This window comes from Stegodyphus dumicola, chromosome X2 (assembly GCF_044657685.1).
Source record: "Stegodyphus dumicola isolate Sdum_Otavi_A_Nest chromosome X2, ASM4465768v1".
NCBI lineage: Eukaryota > Metazoa > Arthropoda > Arachnida > Araneae > Eresidae > Stegodyphus > Stegodyphus dumicola.
In genome coordinates, this window is record NC_140781.1 from 22402662 (window position 1) to 22425052 (window position 22391).

The following is a 22391-nucleotide window of genomic DNA, read 5'->3' on the forward strand; positions in this document are numbered from 1 at the left end:
GAAGCATCAAGTTGATTTCCGAATTTTCAAGAAACATATATTTTCTTGAAGCAAAACGTTCATATGGCACAATTTAGTGAATTTTCTTAGAAGTCATGAATAAATTGATATTTCAAGGAAAGTAATCTTCAGCAGAAATACAACTCGGAAATGCATCACCAGGTTTAAAAATTGAAATTATGCATGAAGCCATCCATGAATATCAGTATAAATTATCATTTTTATCATTCAAAATTACAGGCTTACTTTTAGTTTTGTTCTTTTGTGTTCTTTGTAATTTTGAACAAAATACAAGCCTTATTACATTTAGAAGATCCATAATGATAAGAATAATATTTATTATTCATATCCGTAACTAGTGTATTTTAGCAAAAGTAACATTTTAACAGCTGCTTAGGAAAAAGGAAGCAGAAAGAAAGTCTTATCCTACCCTATCTAAATTTTATACAGTATGACAAGGTAAAATTCTTATGCATGTAAACATTTCAGGTTTTATAGTTTAAAAGTTTAGCACCTAACAGAAGTTAATGAAAGGTTTAAAAATTGAAATTAAGCATGAAGCCATCCATGAATATCAGTATAAATTATCATTTTTATCATTCAAAATTACAGGCTTACTTTTAGTTTTGTTCTTTTGTGTTCTTTATAATTTTGAACAAAATACCAGCCTTATTACATTTAGAAGATACAAGCCTTATTACATTTAGAAGATACATAATGATAAGAATAATATTTATTATTCATATCCGTAACTAGTGTATTTTAGCAAAAGTAACATTTCAACAGCTGCTTAGGAAAAAGGAAGCAGAAAGAATGTCTTATCCTACCCAATCTAAATTTTATACAGTATGACAATGTAAAATTCTTATGCGTGTAAACATTTCAGGTTTTATAGTTTAAACTTTTAGCACCTAACAGAAGTTAATAAATTGAATTTTACTGAAACATGCATTATAAGAAATATAACATAATTTGTAAGAAATTGTAAGATACTCTGTAAATGTATTTATAATATAAACTATTTTAATTCCAATCATAATGCTGTATAGGTTCTGGACATTTCCTAAACCACAACATTGATATGTTTGAAGTATCAGAAGAGCGTTATCGTGAAATGCTTTTAACACATAAAGAAAGAATGTTCTTAGATCCAGTAAGTTTTAGATTAATACTTTTTTTGTTCTGCTATACAATATATTTTTATTTATACTATTCATATATACTGTTATGAATGTATATGTTTTCTAATAGAATTCTTTCTCTCATTTGTGCAATTTTTAATATGTTTTATTGCTGAAATGCTGTGCTAGATATCTTTTGAGTAGAATTCTAAATTTTGCTTTGCCAGTATGAATTATTGTATGGAATATTCTTTTCTTAATCTGTCAGTCATTTATTGATAGCTAAAACTTGTGATGCCACATTATTGCCTTCATGCAATAAAAAGTGCATATTCTAAGAAGTTTCTGTTCTCTGTAGGTGGGCATTCTGTTTCAGGCTGACGATAAAACTTTCTTGAGAAAAATTTCTGCCACTAAAATATTTATTTTATGCAGTTCCCATTGTGATCTCTTAAGTTTGTTTTTATACTTGGGAAATATTTAGACAGTTAATTTGAAATGTATATTAGGTAGACTCGGTACATATTTGTGGATATTCATATTATTGGTTATTTCTTATCCAGGTTTTTCAAAAGTATTTATGTAGCAACCCAGGTATGTGCACCCACATAGGTAAGCATGGATTTCCCCTTTCAGATTTAGCAGTCATTTTGATTAGTGTTACTTGGTGCACTGAGTATATTTTTTTCTTGCAAAAGAATCGTAATGGGCCTGTGGAATTTGTCGGGTGATTAAAAAAGAAAGCTTGCACCTTTTTTCAGAAATATGGTGTTTTGCCCAACAGTTGAGAATGTAAATTCACATTCCATGAATATTGTATTTATTAAACAATGGAATTTTATAAATTGAAGTTTGTGCACACTGCTAAATTTGTACAAATCTCTGATGATTGTTTAAGCATAAAAAGATCACTATGTAGACCAACTATTTGAAAGAGGTTCTGGATAGATAATCAGAAAGTACCATATTATTTCATACACATGTAACTGAAAGCTTTGCTATCTCATATGTTAAAGGTGTAGTTTTTTGTGTGTTTTGAGTAAGTTTTTTTACAGTTAAAAATCCACGGTTGATTTAACTTTATAAGTTAATTCTAATATTCAGAGAAGAAATAAATCGGTGGAATCTTTATACATTAAATGATTGTAATTAAGATGAGTATTGCAAATTGTGTAAGATTTAATGCTAAAAAATAGTGAAATAGTTAGGTAAATAGATAAGGAGGAGAAAGTAGGAACTGTTATATTTTAGTTATGTATTATTATATCCTTTTGGACAAAAGACTGAATTTAAGGAGGTTTTATTATTAATTCCTTAGCAAGAATGAACTCTGCAGAAAATGGAATTAACAATTTTGAACTTGAGATTTCATCAGTCACCTTCCTCCTCCAAGTAACTGAAGTTGTGCATATGATATTTCTATACCTGATAAATTTTTAGTTTTTCATCTTATAGCATTTGATATAAATTTGCTTGATTTTTTTAATTCAATTTTCAAAACTACAATAAAAAGATCTACAGTGTGTAACTATCCATTATATGAGGGTTTCATTAATAGATGTTTGTTTTTCAGAACCATCCAGAACTTGTTATATCTCACATTAAGTTGAAAGATGTCACAATACGATCTAATATGACTAAACGCCCTTCCAATAAAATGAGTAAGTGCTTTCTTTATTCATGGTTTCTTTCTTAAGAATTCAGGTATGTATTTGTGCTTAATATGTCAATTTATTGATAAAGATCTGTTTTACATCAGAGTCAGTCTGTTCATATTTGTCTCCAGATCCCTGCAGTGTGAAAGTGTGTATGAAAAACCTATTTATTCTTTAAATATTGCACATGAATATATATAAGGTATTTGATTTATGATACTACTATAAGAATACAATGTGGGCATAAAAAAGAGAGATCTATGTACACGTGTAAATAACATAATGGTATAACTGTATATTCATTTAAATAAAACGCTGTTAAAAGCTTTAAACTCTTTTTAACACGCAGTTCAGTGGAACTGGTTTTTGATTTGATTAGGTTATTTGAATATGGCAAAGCCACAATGGCTATCTGCCTAAGTGGAGGATGCCTTCACAGAAGACTTTCCTAGGGAAACTGGCTCATATTCATGTTACACATGAGGAAGACCACGAAATTTAACCATACAGCCAGCCTGTTCAGCTGGGTTTGAACCCAAGCCAGGATGAACTAGGAGTAGTGGTGTTAACCACTCCGCCACTAGTGGGCTCTGTTTTTTTTGGGGGGGAGGGATAGGGAGTTTAATTATATGCATTCTTTAGCATTTTAAAAATTCTTACTAAAGAAGGAGAAGGTCATACTTTTCATTTGCTATAAGTAATGAAAATTTATTAACATATTCATTTCTGCATTAAATTTATATGAGTATACAATTTTTAAAGACTGTCTTTATAGATGCTTTTCTTTATTTTTCTTATTTTGCATCCCTTCCTTTTTCTGGTAATCTTAGGTGAAAATCCATTGAAGAAAAAACTTAAAGTTTCAGAAAATTCTGATAAATCTGTTAATTCTGCTTACATCCATGACTATGAAGGGGATTCTTCTGCTTCGTTTGCAACCATCTTCAACAGAGAAGATTCATCATTCAGTACCAGTGGTCATGATACTAACTTTGATGTAATGCCTCCATCTGTCCAAGAAACTGAAGTACAAACAGATCCTTTAACAATACTGGATGAAGGTGAAGACTCTCAGATGTTTGACACTGCTCATCAGACTGCTAATAGGTAATGTAAATTATAATTTCATTTGAGTTCTATTTTCACATAATAATTGAGCTTAATTAGTAATATAAAGTGGTTCTAAAAATATGTTGCACATGGGAAAATTCAGAAATAAATTCATACAAATTTTGAAAAAAATTTTATATGCTAAAAAGAAAACATTTCTAAAATGGAATGAAAGCAGAATCTGAAAATTGTGAAAGTCGTATTATGGCTTTATTCAGGGTGTCCCAGCAAGACTGCTCAAACTCCGCACAACCAGATTCCTCTCTTGGAATACATTAAAAAAAAGTGTTCAGACAACTGTACCTGTACGACCCACAGTTTTTTGAGATAAATGCAAAAGAAAACTATGACATCATATCCATCGCTTTGCATATCATTCCAGCATGATGGAGCTCCATTGTATTTCAGCACTCCTGTCCACTATTTGATGGATATGAAATGCCCAAGCTGCTAGATTGGACATGAGGGTCCATTTCATGGCCATGATGATTTGCCAGATCTGATACCTTTGGGTTTTTTCCTCTAGCGCCATATGAAAGAGTTAGCCTATTGGTACCTAGTTACTGCAGAAAGTGACTTAGTTGCTTGTCTTCATGCTACATGTACTTTGGTAGACACCATGCTGCTTTATCATGTGCGGTCAGCCATTCTGTGGTGTGGGCATGCATGATGCAATATGCACTACATTTCCAATAGCTTTTTTTCCCCTTGCTCTGAATGCGACATCATAATTCTGTTTTTCATTTATTGCAAAAACATTGGGTTGTACAGGTACAGTTCTTTTTGCATTTTTTTATGTATTTCAAGTGAAGAATTCTGCTGTGCAGAATTTGGATAGTCTTCATGGGACACCCTATAGAATGCATGAAATGATTTGGCTGGGTTCTTTAGACTATTGATTCATATTTGTACTTTGATTGATAGTTAATAGGCAATATTCCCTAGTAGTTGTAGCACTAGATTTTCTAGTCCATGAATATTATTATAATTATAAAAATGCAGAAATGTGACAGGAACATTAACTCTTGAATATAAGAATCTGTAAAATGTAACGTTAGCCCAGAGTTCATTAGAAAATATTTTTCTCTTTCATTTCGTTAGGTCTTAAATACTCAGATAACAATCTAAGCATAGATTGAGTATGAAAGTAAGGTTTCTTTTATGGAAAACTTCTCACAGAGTGTATTACAATACAAAGTCGGAGATCCAGATGTCCAATATACGGAATGATCTAAAATCTGGATCCTAAAGCCACCACCAACTTTTTTTTTTTTTTTTTTTTTTTTTTTTTGTATGCTTTTTGCGCATGCGCATTTAATTTTTTCCCCATAATAAAACGTGGAGAGTTACGATTCTTAATTTCACTTCGGACTAATTATTTAGGAAACAATCATTTTAGCATACATTTGTACAATCAGAAATTTGGCTCCGTAGTTGCGGATCTGCTTGGCATACATCTCAAACCAATACATTAGCATTAATTTTACATTACTAATATTTTATAATCCTTACACCCAACCTGGCGAATCATTATTATATTTTGCTTTCATCACTGCATCTTTAACAACATATGTTAACTTGAGTAATGACTGATGCAGCAATGCCTAAATCATTTTATATATATATATAAGTAATTGAATCACAAAAAGTCTGATAACCCGTCATGTTGACATTGCATTTGGCGATCATTACAGATTTAAGATAAATGTACTAAGAGATGTAGACAAGGAAAAAGTTAACAAATTCTTTTTTACATATGCTAAAAACAGATTTTATTAATGATACTCATATACCAAAACATTGCATTTAGTGCTAATCGAATTACAAATAATTGATTTGTTATTCACAAGCAACGAGAATCAGTGCCAGAGCTCGTATATCTGCACCGGGGGCAGAATTTAGGAAAGACAAAATTTTTGTAATTTAGAGAAGCACTAGGCAGCAAAATTAAAGGATGAATAATTTTTTAGAATTTATGGAAAGCACTGGGACCTAAAATTTAGGGACGGCAGAAATTTAGAACTTGGGAAGGTGCTTGATAGCAGAGTTTAGGACCCCTAGAGATTGCATCAGGCTGTAAGATGACTAGCACCAGCCCTCAATAAGCATTAACGTATATGTGCAAATTTATTTATTCAGGACTTAGATAAGCTTTAAGGGCATGTGCAAAAAATAAGATGTAAGTATAATAAATAATCAAATTTATACAATTCAGACTTAACTGCTTCAGTGCATTATGGAAGCAAGACAAAATTTAGCAGAATAACTTGTCTTTTATCCCCAATATCATGATACATAGCCAATAATGTATTGCAGATGTTATTAAGCTAGGCTAACATTATACTTTACTGTTTCCAAGCAGTTTCACTTAATATATAGCAGATTGTTCTGTTCTTTAACTTTCTGATTTGATCCAGCTTATTATTTTTTGCAGGCTGTTATTATTACGGTAATTTTATGAAAATTAGAGTTTGAACTTTCGATTATGTCGAAGAGAGTTTCTAATTCTTTATATCCAAAAGGATTTACAAAGCGGAAGCATGTCCATTAAACAGAAAGTGGAATTGTTACAAAAAATGGATAAAGGTATATCTGTCTCGAAACTATGCGAGGAGTATGGCATTGGAAAGTCAACTGTATATGATATAAGAAAACAGAAAAACAAATTTTTTGATTCCGACACCCCATAACAGAAATATTTTTCTTTTTGCTAAAAGGGACGATTTAATGGGTCAGACAGAGTTGCAATGAGGGCATGTCATTGACAGATACTGTGCTAATTTCTCAAGCCAAAATATTTCATGAAGAAATGAACCTAAAAATTATTACTACACATATTCGACAGGTGGGTTAAGCAGATTTAAAAATCACTTCAGCATTTAAAAAGACAAACCTTCAAGTAATACTGAAGCTGCTAAACTATTTGAAGATGAATTCATTAATAGTGAAAAGTTATCTCCAGAACAAATTTACAATGCTACTGAAGCTGGTCGTTTTTGGCAATATGTACCACAAAATACATTGGCACCCTCTACCGAACAGGCTCCAATTGATGTCAAAGATTCCAAAGTGACACTAACAATTTTAGAATACACAAATGCTGCAGGAAACACAAGTGTGAACTTTTCGGAATTGGAAAAAATACCCGAGCTTGAGCATTTAAAGGAGTAAAGAATTTCCCTATTGTGTATTTTGAAAATAAAAGAGCATGTATGACACAAGCGTTATCGAATGATTGTTTTGAAAATCATTTTGTACTCGAGGCTCAGCAACATTTGAAATTGGTCGTTTACCTGATGATGCAAAAATTTTTCTTATTATAGACAACTGTTTGGCTTATAATTCCCTTAAAGTTTTAATGGCAAGACTGTTCAACATTAATAAACCTGCTGTGTGGAGTACCGCAAGATTTTGGGAGATGTAACTCCAGACAAAATGCACGGCCAACTAATTTCATATATAAAATGATCCATGAAATAATCCATGGAGGATAATGAAGATGATAGCCGCAAATTTGAAGGTTTTCGGTTATCACAAACCAAAGATTAAATTTTCCTATTAATGGATTTTGTAAGGAAATGTGGAGAAGCGGTAATAAATGAAGATTGTGTAACAGAAGTTTTTCATTGTGATGATAGTGCCCCAATCATCAATCATTTAACAGATGGCAAAATCTGTAGTATGGCTCTACATCCAGAAAAAACTGCTACCGATAGTGAAGAAAGTGACAGAGAGGTTACTGAAAATGAAAAAAAATTCAATTGACTAGTTAGTTGGAATTCACAACACAGAAATTACAGGACTTGAACAGTGGAACTTTATAACTGAACAAGAAAGTTTGTCTGTCTACAGAATTAAAGAAAAAGTATTAGACCAAAAATGAAGCAACTTAAACAACTTACATTGAAAGAAGTGCTTAATAATGTGAATAAATATATATGAAGTCCCCCCCCTTTTGTTTTGTAAATTTTGATACTCTTTAGATCATGTAGGCTTCATTATTTCATAAATCATGGTTTCGTATTCTTGATTTTTTTATCTTTTCTACATGCCATCTTACTAGATTTTAAACTGATGATCTATTATTTGGAAAAATCCGAAATTGCTGAAATCCCAATGAGTTCAGATCTTGGATTTTGTACTGTATTTACTTATTTACACATTTTGTTTTAAACACCTTATCACTTGCTGTGTCTTACTTTAGAGGAAATTTATGTTTATAACGTTCGCTCTTTTTTAAAGAACTTACTTCTTCCTGTATAGCTTTGAACTTTTTTTGGACATGTTTAATGTTTTTTTAAATAATTCTACATAATTATTTTATAATGATATAATCAAGTTAATGTGTATAAGTAAGTCAATCTGGTGGAATAGTTTAGTTGTTCTACTCCAGGGTTTGTACAACTTTAAAGTCCTTAAGTTTTTTTAAACAAACTTTGGTCCCAAAGGTCCATAATTTTGCTCATGTGACATTTCCATCCCCTTTTCTTTCATGCCATTCTGAGTGTGAATTATTTGAACATAGAATTCGAATGAAGTGTTTTGTAATGGAGCCATCATAAACTGATGTTTCATTACAAACCACTTCATCGGAATCACAAAACGATGTGCAGTGAGCTACTGTGTACCCAAAATTTCAAGTTTCTTAAACATTTGTTTATTTGCCCAACATTTCAAAATCATTGTTATTGACAAGCGTACCATTAGTCATAACACTTGGCTTGCGGGCAGCGTATTTTTACGTTTTCTGCAGTCTGTCACTGGAGCGTGGGTCATGTAAAAATACGTATGGCCTGTGGGTTATGTATTTTTACATTTTTTGCAGTCTGTCACTGGAGCGTGGGTCACGTAAAAATACGTATTTAGTAGATTTGTGGTGGATACCCGCTAACCACCACAAATCTAGACATTATATGGGTGTTGTCTGCGTTGCTAGGCAATACTTTGCATTTTTTCTTTCAACAAATTACGATTGGTCGAGTTACTTGGTCTTTTGTTGAGTTATTTCGTCTTTAATCGAATTCTTAGCTCCAGAACATACAAGTTGTGTTTTGTCAATTTGAAGCTTGGTTTTTTATTATTGATTAAATAAATTGATAAAATGAACCTTTGTGACAAAGATAGTGATGAAGAAATATGCGCTGACAGATTATCGGACTTTTCGTATGAAAGTGATTCTGAAAGTCAAGATATCGAAGAAAAAAAACGATGATGGAATTATTCCACGTTCTCAAGTGTTCGTCCAAAGAAGAATTTCTAGTAGTTCTGAAACAACTTCTGATGAAGAAACAGATGAATGGTCATTGATTGACAATCCTCCAGACCTTGAAGAGTTTTTGGGTCATCCTGGGATAACTAACATGGCTATGGCTAATGTTCCTGAATCCACAGCTGATGCAGTAAAGTTATTTATAGGCGATGACTTTTTTGCATATTTAGTCGTGGAATCAAACAGGTATTATTATCAAAATATGAATCTGCTCAAAATATCTCCCAAAAGCATGAAATGGAGAGATATTACGATTCTGGAGATGAAATTTTTGGGGCTTATTATTTTCATGGGACAAGATCGTAAAGACGCCCGAGACAATTATTGGTCAACTGATGTCTGCACAAGTACACCGTTTTTTTTTTTTTTTTTTCAAAAACTATGTCAAGGGATAGATTTTGCCAAATATGGAAGGCTTGGCATTTCAATAACAATGAAGACATCACGAACTATTCTGATCGATTATTCAAATTCAGGCCTATACTAAATTATGTTGTTGAAAAATTCAGTAACATTTACAAACCGAAACAACAAGTATCGTTAGATGAGGACATAATACCGTGGAGAGGACGACTGTCTTTTAGAGTTTACAATGCTAGAAAAATTATAAAATATGCCATACTCATACAAATATTGTCTGAAAGTGACACTGGTTATATTTTCAAATTTGAAGTTTATGCAGCTCAAGGATTACGTTTGATCGAAACGATATTCGCAGTAGTTTTGCCATATACTGATGTCTGGCACCATTTGTACTCAGACAATTACAACAACAGCGTCGATAATACGGAAGCCCTTTTACAAAAAAAAAAAAAAAAAAAAATATGAATTTGCAGAACAATTAAAAAGAATAGAGGTCTACCAAAGTGCCTGAAAAAAACTAATTTGAAAAAAGGAGAAACAATCTTTCGAAGAAAAAATTATATATTGGTACAAGTTTGGCAATCCAAGAAAGAAGTTAGTATCATCTCTTCAATCCATTCCATGGAAATGAAAGAAAGTATTAATGTTGATCATATCAAGAGACAAGAAATTATAAAGCCAAATCCTTTGATTGACTACAACAAGTACATGAAAGGAGTAGATCGGGCCGATCAGTATTTGTCCTACTATAGTATTTTGCATAAAACAGTGAAGTGGACAAAGCGCTTAGCTATATATATGATGAATTGGCATTTTCAATGCATATGTAGTATACAATTAGACAAAGACGCAAAAAATAAAATACAAGAAATTTTTGCACGACGTTGGGTTACTGATGAACTACCTGAAATCAGCACTGAAGAATCAGAGCAAATGATATCAAAACACGACCCTTCTGGAAGATTGTCCATGGATATGCGTAAACACGTATTGGAGAAAATTGTTGCTGCCGAGAAGAAGAAAAATCCACAATGACAATATTGCGTGTGCGCAGTCGAAAAAGTGCGAAGTGAAATGTGTTTCATATGTAGCTTCTGCCGTGTTCCTCTTCATATAGGAAAATGCTTTCAATGGTACCATACTGTAAAGAATTATTAACGTGTTATCAGTTCTATTTGTACTTGTTATGAAAAAATATTTTTGAATACATTGTAAAATTTTAAAAATCGTTTATTTTTGTAATTTCATATATATATTTTGTTAAATAATCATACAGTATATATATAAGTGTAAAATAAAAAAAAAGTTTCGTTCATAAAAATGAAGTAGTTTTTGATTTACTGCGATTATCCTGAATAACCATACATAGGCAAATGAGGGGCAAATGCACCTTCACGCTCAAAATCTGAACTTCAAATAATGGAAAGCAACCACTAACGGATTTTTATACCCTCTGGTAGTACCAAACGCGAGGAGGTAACGCCATCTATCAGCAAAATAACTGAATTAAGAAAGTAGAATTTTAAAGGCATTAGGAAGAACTGGATTGGACTTTAAATCATTAACTAAACCTGCTAAATCTTTGTGAATGTGAAAAGCCTGAAGAAAATCCAATTCACCTATGGAAGAAGAAGCCTTTTGGATAATTTTTGCAGACCCAAAGTCAAAATTATGGTTAAATGTCCAACTATGATACGCTATTTAAGACTTGTTAATTTTGCCTTTTCTGACATAAGATTCATGTTCCTTGATACGAAACTTCAACGCTCTTTTTGTTTGGCCAATATATCTTAAACCACACTGACACGATATACTATAAATTCCCCAAGAATTCAAGACAGTAACGCAATCTTTTAGAATCAAAGGGTGAATTTTATTAATAGGGGAAAAACCGACTTGAAAATTGAATTTCTGGAGAATCCGTGCAATTTTATAGCTAACAGAAGGATAAAATGGAAGCACGACAAGGTCATTAATAAATACTATTTCTAACAGTGGAATGTCTTCTTTGATCGGAATCTGAAAATTTTTTAACGGCTTTATCAATAATCACGGGAGAAAATCCACGGTCAATCGCAACTGCTCTCAAATAATTAAGTTCATTGGTAAGCAAAGATTCAGAGGAACAAACTTTAAGCGTGCGGAATACATAATAGTATAAAGAAGCCATTTTTTGCTTAACAGGGTGGCATGACTTGGCATGGGGTGGTAAACAAACTGCAAAGGGTTTACGGTACACAGTGGTGCTAAAATCAGTGTCATTGCGGATTATAAGAATATTAAGGAAGTACATTTATATGCACTATTTTGAGATGAAATTATTTGATAAACTATCTTTTCGTCTTTGGATTTGGTATGTTGACGACACTTTCACACTTTCTGCCGGTTATAAAGAGGATTTATCCGAGATTCTATCTATTATGAATTCAATTGATCCAGCCATCCAATTCACTCTTGAAATTGAATCCAACAATTCCCTCCCCTTCCTTGATATTCTTATAATCCGCAATGAATGTCTTTGGTTATTTAAAGTGCAAAAATATATAGCAAACTTTTTTCCCCTTAATTTTAATTTATGTGTTTTTGGGGGGGAAGAGAAGAGGATTTCATGGATGAAATCAATCAAAATCAAGGAGGAAATTATTAGCAATGGAAATTTGGTAAAAAGGGGAGAAAAGCTTGAAAGTTTTAGACGTTTCGGAAAATGTGCCAATGTGGCACTGAAAATATGTTTTATAGTTTTAATGGAAAAGTACCATCTGGGGTGGTCTGCAGCTGCTCAGACAGGATAGTGGTTAATAACACTGAGTGCCTTACTTAAGTTACTGGGTTCGAATCTCAGAGAAAGCATTGACATTTGTAAGCACATGCAGTACCTGCCACTTAATCTCACTGGTTAATTAAAATCAGCCTCTTATTACAATCAAATTTTAGCCCCTTCGAGCCGGGTAGCGAAAACGCGCGCTTATCGAGGAGGCCGGCAGTGTGTTCCGCGAGCGTCTCTCCAGGGCCGGGGGCTTTTTTTGATACTAAGCCTAAATCCATGAAATTTCCTAAGTATCAACGCATTGTTTAATAATTGTTATTATCAACGCATTGTTTAATAATTGTTATTATCAGCGCATTGTTTAATTCCTAAGTATCAACGCATTGTTTAATAATTGTCAGTTCATGTCAGTCAGAAATTTCATGGATTTAGGCTTAGTAGCAAAAAAAGCCCCCGGCCCTGGAGAGACGGCTTATGCTTTATAAATATTTTTATATATATACTTAATTTACCTTATTTCTTGTTTAAATGCATATTTCTTGTTTAAATGCATATTTTACACATTTTATTTTAATTACTCACCATTTTATGACTTTTAACATTATACATCTGAAAACTAAATATATTACTTAAAATTCTCTTTTCGTATGAAAAATTTGAAAACAGGGATCTACACACAGTCCTACGTTACATTCCTTGAACTCTTAATAACTCATTTGCCATTTTGGAGGATTTTTACGGGAATGTGAACAAACGAAGCATCGTCATCTCATTTTCTTATTAGTCTCTTCTGAACAAAGTTTTGGAAAATGTCTTTCAGTTAATCTTTCAGAATCAATATCAGAATTTCAGAATCAATATCTGAAATATTTTGCATCATTTCTGCTATTTCATGCTCTGTTAAACATTTTTGACGCTTCGTCATTGCAACGGTAAAAACAGAAAGAATTCACGTCTAACGAGATCTAATTATTTTCTAAAAACTGAACTGTAAACCGAAATACCCAACGCTTTAGCGCATATAAAACTTCTACTTACAATAAACAACTACCACGTACGAATAAAGTGCGATTTAAAGAGCCATCATAAATCACGCCATTCGGAAACATTTAGTTCCCCATTTGTTTATATAATCAAAAACATATGTATGTGAGTCAGGCTTCTCTCATTTCGAGTAGAAGGTCTAATGTACATGTATCTGAAACCATATGGACATACAGTGCCATCTTGTGGCAGAAATTATAGTTTCTAAATCGTTCCAGGGTACTGGCACAAATACGTGGTAGTAAACGGGAAAATGCTCTGGCACGCGTGTGTGTTGACCGGTAGGTGAATGTGTTCGTTGCTGGCACGTAGACGTGACAGTCGGCACGAAGGGGTTAAGGAACCAAAACTTTGGCCAGGACCAAGACCTTTGTAAATTTTTATAATTTTTTTCAAGTTTCAAAATGGCATAAATAAGTTTAAAAATTGCATAATTTTAATAGTAATTTTTAATTATTATTTTTGGTATTAATTACTAGTTACTATCTTTCTAGGTTTGTTTAAAACTCACTTCGCAATTTGCATTACTCAGACTGTCATCTATTAAACTCAACTGCTTTATGAACTCAAGTAGGTTTGGAATGAAAGTGATTTTAGTAAGTGATGGGTACTGTAGTGTCTGTGCAGCAAGAGGGGGCACTCAAAATGCACGCCGAGCTGAAGAAGGGTGAGAAACATAGGACCATTCCCCTGAAGTGTGTGTTTTTCCTGAAAATTGGGGTGGAAACTTAACAGCTAGAAAGGTGTGATGAGTTTGTTAAATCATGTTGCACCTAGTATGGTGGCACAGAAGCATGATACCTGCTTGCGTAATTGGTAAGCACATAGTGCCTTCCATGCTTTGACCTCCCCTGACCTAGGAAGGGCTTTCTTCAGAGAGCTCAAATGCTTCAGTGCTGCATAAAGCGATGATGAAGGAAATGACAAGTCAAATAAAGAGAGGAAGTATTTTTTTATATATATATAAAAGAAAATCCGATAGTGATGATTAGCTGTTTAGGCAATTTTTCCGTTGGGCTGTAAGTTCTAGCACAAATTATAGACCCTTGATATCTGACTTTTAAAATGTTACATGCAAAATTAACTTTTTTCACATTTTGTAGTTTTTGGAAAAGCATTTTTGTAATTTTCAAATCGTGTAATTTTTAGCTTTTTATCCCAACTGTGTCTCTCTTGATACATTCTCGGCCCACCAGCGTCCGAGCGGTAAAGTCGCTGAACACTGGTAGTTCGGTCCGAGGTTCGAATCCCGCGAATGGGCTGGCTGCATGGGTGTTTTCGTGGTTTTCCCCATGTGTAGTGTGTATATGAGCCAGTTTCCCTTAGAAAGTCCTCCACGAAGGCATCCCTCTCCTTAGGCAGATAGCCCTAGTGTGCTTTGCCATAATAAAATACACACCACCTTGATACATTCTCTTTCTTGTATTTTCTGTGTATGGAAAATTGCAAAAATGATTCTATTCTTGTCATGTGGACAAGCATCTGGAGAAAGGAATTTCTTTGTAAATAAGGATATTGAGAACTGACAATTTGAAAGATTCATTTTATATATTTGAGCATGGATTATATTACCTCATAAAGGTTTTTTTTTTTTTTTTTTTTCCCAGTTATTCTGGGTATAGAAATTTCTAGATAAATAAGATTGGTAACTTTTGTTGCACTTGCTAAATACATGGAGTTTATTAAAACAAAAAAAAAAAAATTATAGTTAAATATAAAAATTCAAACAGGAAGAGAAAAATTATTGATTACTTAAAACGAGGAATGTTTCCATCAAAGACATATTTTTGGAGCTGTGAACAAATTAGCAGATGCTTTAGAAGATGATGTAGAATATAGCTGAAGCACTGACTTTTTTATTGAAGCAAATGAACTTAGAAAAGTAGTGTAACAGATGTAAAATTTATGTGTTTGAAGAAATTATGTTAATTTAATATTAGCTGTTTGAAAACTTTTAAAGGTTGGTTTTGTTCCCAAACTTCCTTTTATTAAACTTGCTTTATGTGAAGTATTAGATCATGTTTGATGATACTACTTGCATCTGTTTTATGCTTAGATTATCAGTGCAAGAATGCAGATGGATATATAGATAATTGCTTTTTACATGAAGGTAATTGCTTATTCAGTTCTATTTGTTAATAGGTCCTTCATATTCTCTGTTTATGGCCCTTAAATGTCCTGAATTTTTACTTCAGGAAATGAGTATAAATCCTGTACCAGATACTCTTAGTTGTATGCTTTATGATTGGGAAGCATTGTTATATGCTTATAATTTAATGATCTGGGCAATGAAATGTGTTATTATGAATTGAAAAAAAAAAAAAATGAGTTCTTAGTCAGTGTTGAGCGAACCAGTTTTGGATTTTTTACCTGAACACAAAAAACTATTAAATTTACTTCAGACATAACAATAAATACTTGCAAAGAACTGATAATGAAAAATATTTGGGCTCTTGATGTGAATTCAAACTGGATAGGTTTCTAAAATAATTAAGAATACTTCAAATCATCCATCTCTACTGAAGAGACTTGCTAGAATAAAGTGGAGAACAACATAAAGCTCTAATTACAAACTTTAATTTCTTGATATGTCCAGTTTTTTATTATAGAGCTGAACTTCTTATCAGTGCCTCTAAAAGTACATCATATTGTTGAAAACTAAGCCGTATATCTTGACTTGTATTGCTCAAGAATAATATATACGTGGATGGTAATTCTGTTTTATATTTCTTGCAATATCTCAAAATGTACATTTATGAAATTGAATAACTTATGACCGCCATGGAGCCATTTCACACAGTTTCTCTCATTTGTTGAGAGCAGTGACTCTGAAGTATACAAAAGCGAACTTACAGGTATGGTTGTGCAAATAGGTTACTGGTGTTGCAGTGTCTACACCCAGCCCACTGTGAAATTACAAACTGGTACTGATTGTTTTAGGAATAATAAAATTTATGTAACATTGCATCTTATATGATTGACACTTGTAATGTGTGAAAAATTTTTGGCTTAACTATTGTCTGAACAATTTAAGGATAAAGACTAAACATGCTTTCTTATCTCAGTTCTGAAAGTGAATGAAATCATGAATATTCCCAAATACAGAAATTTATATTTCAGGTCTAAATATACAGGGTGATTATAATTAAAGTTTAAGTTTCAAAACGCTATAAAAAAAGAACCACTCATGAAAATGACGTCAAATTTGAAAGGAATGTTATTGAAGAAGGCGGAAAGCGTATGGCAGAAGAAAAAATTTAGTTTCAAAAGTTAGCAACAGATGGCGCTGCAAGCGGAAGAAGACGTAAATTAAAATGTTAGTTAAATTTCAGTGTTATAAAGTCGTCAGGTACCAGGCTGTTCCTCATTTTGCGTCTCAGACGTTCGCCATGGGTGTTTCACTGCAGGACCGCGCTCTGCTGCTAAAGCTGTATTACAAGAATGATGATTGTGCAAGAGTAGCTCTGCAAAAATTCAGGACACTGAAGGGTATAAAAGAAGGCATTGGTCCAATGAGTGTCGTAGGTCTAAAGAAAATGATGCAAAAATTCGAAACGACAGGTTCGTTTGATGTGCAATCTGGTAGAAGGAGAAAACGAGTGCATTCGACGGTAGTTGAAGAAGTGGCCCCAGCATTACAGGAGGGGTCGGCCGGTGGTGTGCAACCGTGCAGTGCACGAGGAATTGCCCGAACATTGGACAGGCCTACGAGCACGGTGCTGAAAATTGTACGAAACATCCTGCAATGCTATCCGTACAAAATTGGCTATGTGCAGGAGTTGCTTCCGTCTGACCTGACAGCTAGGGAGACGTTTGCGTTAGAATTCCTGGCTCGCATGGAAGTGGATAATGAATGGCCGTGGAAAATTTTGTGGACAGATGAAGCCCATTTCTATCTGACAGGATACGTGAATACCCAGAATTGTCGAATACGGGCAACAGAAAATCCATTGGCAACGCACCCCGTACCACTTCATCCTGAAAAGGTCACTGTATGGTGTGGCTTTATGGCATCATTCATCCTACAACCATATTTTTTCGAGCAGACGGGTGCTTCCGATCCTGTTACCGGAACCGTCACTGGTCAGAGGTATGCGTCTCTTTTGCGCAACCACGTGATTCCAGCTCTGCAACAGCATGGATGTGTGGATGAAATCATTTTTATGCAAGATGGCGCTCCTCCGCACATTGCACATCCCGTGAAGCAGGTGCTGAGGCGCCATTTCGGAAATGCTCGAATTATCAGCCGTCATTTCCCTACAGCCTGGCCGTCCCGATCGCCTGATCTTACTCCGTGTGATTTCTGGCTGTGGGGATATCTGACGGATGTTGTGTTCCGTGCTCCAATTGCAAATTAGCGGAATTAAAGGCACGCATTTCACAACACATTCTGAACATCACCCCGGAGACACTGCGATCCGTTGTGGAACATGCTGTTTGTCGCTTTCAACTTGTTGCACACAATGGTGGACACCATATTGAACATGTTTTGCGCCAGTCTCGTGACAGTTCCGAACTTCTTTGATGAATGGTTCTTATGCGGTACGTCGCCACAAAACTCTTGAAACCGATTTGTCCCTTTCGATGTGATATGTACAGTCATGCAAATAAAATTATTCAACAATTCTAATTTGTCAGTACGTTTTAATGTGTAACTTCCACCTTAGCCGTTGTTTTACGAATCATTTCTCGTCGTGATTCTGCCGCTTACAGCGCCATCTGTGGCTAACTTTCAAAACTAAATTTTTTCTTCTGCCATACGCTTTCCGCCTTCTTCAATAACATTCCTTTCAAATTTCACATCATTTTCATCAGTGGTTCTTTTTTTATAGCGTTTTTAAACTTAAACTTTAATTATAATCACCCTGTATATCCAGGCATAATAAAATATGCAATTGCAAAACTTGACGATGTTCTTTGGTTAATAAAAATACATCTTCACAAGTTTAAATTTATCACTCTTGCTGTTGGGTATGCTGTTGATGACTAAACAGATGTCTATACAGATGGCTGTCCCCCCAAAAAAAATTAATAAATGAGCTGTTGAAGGTATTTTGTGTAAATTTTTCCAACTTTTGAGTTTGGGTTCAGATAATGTTGTTGGAAAAATCTGTTCAACCTGTCTGACATTTTGAAAAATCCTTAACCTTTCGAGCATTGCAGGTTTTTCATGAAATTTTAACTTTCCAAAATGTCATGAAAGCGGGGTATTTCTTGATGCGAATTTGAAACTCATCCTCTCATTCTTCCTATAAACATCCAACACAAAATTAGATGCTTCAGTAGCTGGCAGAAATTATTATGTGTAACAAATTGAAAAGCTATTCATCTGTGCATAATTTCATGTCCGTAACCCTCGGAGGGTTAAAATTACCGAACAAAAATTTGTCCTCTTGATATATCATCAAGTTGCAATCCAAACTAGTGCATAATTACAGTTTGCATCTTTCAGCCACAGCATATGATTGTAAAGTAATCATTGACAGTGTCTTATTTTGTGGTTGAGGTGTAGTCTTCCAATGGATTACTAATCATTGTAGTTTGTCTGGATATGAAAATACTGACAAGCTTGCAAGAAAGTATCTTTGGGGGTGCCCTCTTCATTCATCTGCTCAGTTAAACAAAAAATGCAAAACACTGGAATTACGGTGGTCTTCGTATTCCTAGAATTAAGGTGGGTGTCATTTTGACCCCTTGATAAGATATCTGCATATTTCTGTTTATGATATAATATATTTGTGAAAAAGAAATTCAAATAAAGCAAATTAGAACAACTACAGTTTATTTTAAAGAATATAGAGACTTTACAGGTATGTAGTCAAGTAATGAACAAGCATTTAAATATTTCCATTGGAAAATGTAATCCCCCCCCCATTTTCGATAGCTTACATTTCAGAAACACAGAACATAAAATGTCTAAATATTTACGCAAATTTTTTCAAAAAAAGTGGTTTTTTAATCCAAATATTAAAGTATTTTAAAATAAACTTTTTGCTATAAAGAGTACATAAAAATATATAGAAATATTTTATTTACAGATAATATATTAGACAGCGCAGCAATTAGCACACACACTTATTTTTCTGATTTTTTGTGTACAATATCCGCATACATATTTATTACAGTTGTCGCAAATATTAGAAGTTTTGTTACCTTTGCATTTCCTTACTTGATATTTCTTCCCCCCCTTTTTTTAATTCTGTTGAATCATGTCCATCCACAAAGCCACTTGAAGAGAGAACAAAATTCTTTTTACTAGATATATATTCTTCTCTTAGTTCTTCTGCCAAATGCAATAGAAAAATCCCTTCTGCCGATATTTTCTTTTGTAACTTCCTTATACAAAATCCACACATTTATGCCTGCTAAGTCCAAAATATTGTAGAATACATGTACTGGCCAATGGTGTTATGGTGCTTTCACGGAGTACTTACTTGCCATTTGATCCAAAACATCTACCCCGAATATTGTAGAATTGTAAAACTGTATTACATCAGGAACCTTCTTTTCATTAGATTCAAATTCAACTGATGAATGGAGTGTACTTAACAAAATTACGTTTTTGTTGCTTTTACCTTGATATGATGTAAGTGTAATATAGTCGTGTTTCATCACAACTGAAGAAAAAAGTTCGTCTCTTAGGTTTTTTAAAATAGACGGAATTTCTCTTTTTGCGCGATTTACTGTTCCAACATGACTCACTCCTTTTGATTTTAGGGATTTTGCAAGTTTCACTGATGTTAAGAAACTGTCTGTAGTTATATTTCAGCCAATATTTTGTAAGGATCAACTAAACGATTTACTATGTTCTCTCCTAAACTTTGATCAGTTGGTCTCATTTCATCTTTTCCTTAATATGGAAATCCGTTTAATAAGTATTTTGTCCTAACGTCTACTGCTAGCCAAAATTTTATTCCGAATTTATCCGGCTTGTTTGGCATATACTGCAAAAAACGGCATCTTGTTTTTGTAAGGAATAACTGTTCATCAATCATAATGTTTTCATTTGGTTTGTAGCAAAGCTTACAGTTTTCTATAAAAGTATTCCATACCTCGGATATTAGTGCAAATTTATCACACTGCAAACGTGAAGACCTTGTTAGTGTATTATCAAAACAAAGAAATTTCATTATTTCCAGAAACCTATCTCTACTCATAGATTCATGAAATAACTTTGGTCCCAAGTCTTGGACCACAAACTAAGAATTGGTAAGCTCTTGGCGGCTAATGCCTTCCTTATGTACAACAACGCTATGAATGCTTCCAGTTCTGCTAATAAAATAGTGAAAGAGTCATTATGAAGTTTATGCTTGGCTTCAGCATCAGTACACTCCTTTATGATGCATAAAATATTTTCATTTATTATTAACTTCCACGCACTAAGAGCTTTACCAGAACAAATGTGGTGTTTAGCATAGGATGTCAGTCCTGCATTTTCTCTCAAAATATTTGGCAAGGGTCGCCGACCAGAAGTATTTGAAGTATTTTCTACTTTCCACACAGTTCCATCACTAGCAATTTCTTTACAAGTGTTAGTCTGAATTACGTTGAATTTCATATTCCCTTTTGAGCATCTACTAGTTCCCGCTTTGGCATTCTTAGGTACGGCAGAGTTTGAACTCATAGAAACAAATCCATTTCTACTTTCACTTGAGCTAGAGGATGATATTGCCTCTCAGAATCACAAGATGTTTCATCTCCATCTTTATCTGTAGAATTATTTTCGATTTCAGAACCGGAATGGGCATCAGATAGTTCTTGCATCAGTTTCACAATTTCTTCATGCGTTAGTCTTTTCTACGCGCCATTAGTACATCACTATAATAAATTCATGTAAATAGAATAAAATTTTCCACTAAAACTTGTTATGAATAATAAACAAAATATCTACGAAAAATCTACAAACGTTCAGCTCGTAATAATCTCTTTTCTCTGTTTTCTTTCCACAAAGAAAAGTATTGCACATATTTCAAATCATGTGAATGGCAGATACGAAACTACATAGATCCATCATATTCTTTTCCTTTGTTTGTATTTTGTGTAGCAGGTGCAAATAAAAATAGTGTACAGAAGTAACAGTTTTCAGATAATACAATTGAATGCATTCACGTTTCTTTTCTCTCAAAGGGGTCAAAATGACACCTGCCGTATTTCTAGGTATAATCATTTGTTAGGGCTAAAATAAAAATACAATTTTCTTGAAATCTTTAATATTTCTTAAATCACAATGATTTAGGAAAAGTCGAGGAAAGATTAAGATATTTGCGAAAAAAAGAAGAGCTGCCAGAGATAAAAGTTCGCTAGGTGTCAAAATGACCCCTTCCGTAATTCTAGTGTTAAACAAAATATCTATAAAAAGTAAGCAGTTATGTCCAAGAAGACAACTGTTGCAAGTTATGGGAAGGTTTCTTGGGTACTTGCTTTTGGTGAGACCTACATTGAGCTCTTAAAATCTCATCTTTCTTATCTGTTAACTGGTCATGATTACATGCAAGCTAATTTATATCATATGGGTCTCTCTGGATCTCCACGTTGCGTTTTACGTTGTAAAATTTTCCATTTAAAACAATTCCATATGTTTAATGAAATTCTGTAATATCCAAACCTTCTTTAATGAAAAGTTACTCAATTTTAAACATCCAGATTAAATAATTATCATCCCAGTTTATTGAGATTAAGGTGATACCTTTAGAATAGATGTTGTTATTTAGAATCATCAGTATGAAAACACTTTCATAATAGCACTCTGTTCAATATATTCACCAAAGATGCTTGTAATTCTATTTTAATTGGAATGTAAAGAAGTTGTTATCTAGTCACTTTTGATGCAAGACCTCTTAATACTAACATATGTTTCAGTACTTCTGCCTATCTTTGAAGCATTGAGAGACTGATTTTTCTGGTATCTGTCATAGATTAGGTACTGCATTGTCTTGGTTATGTTAAACTGGTGCAAAACTTTGACCCATCATGATAAGAGAATACAACCAGAAGTTGCAGGATGCGTTATGTGACAAGTAAAATAGTTGCAGGATGCGTTATGTGACAAGTAAAATAGTTGC

The 22391-nt window shown here is 33.5% G+C and overlaps 1 protein-coding gene across 3 annotated transcripts in view; it reads left to right on the forward strand.

Annotated features, from left to right (window-relative positions):
* The window catches only part of LOC118192193 (nuclear factor related to kappa-B-binding protein), a 226920-nt gene that overhangs the window by 108095 nt on the left and 96434 nt on the right, over window positions 1-22391 (forward strand). For all 3 annotated transcript variants that reach the window (XM_035363095.2, XM_035363094.2, XM_085809707.1), the window contains exons 10-12: window positions 1050-1153; window positions 2695-2782; window positions 3607-3883. In XM_035363095.2, coding sequence (XP_035218986.2) covers window positions 1050-1153; window positions 2695-2782; window positions 3607-3883 — 469 coding nt within the window. The remainder of the gene's footprint in view (window positions 1-1049; window positions 1154-2694; window positions 2783-3606; window positions 3884-22391) is intronic.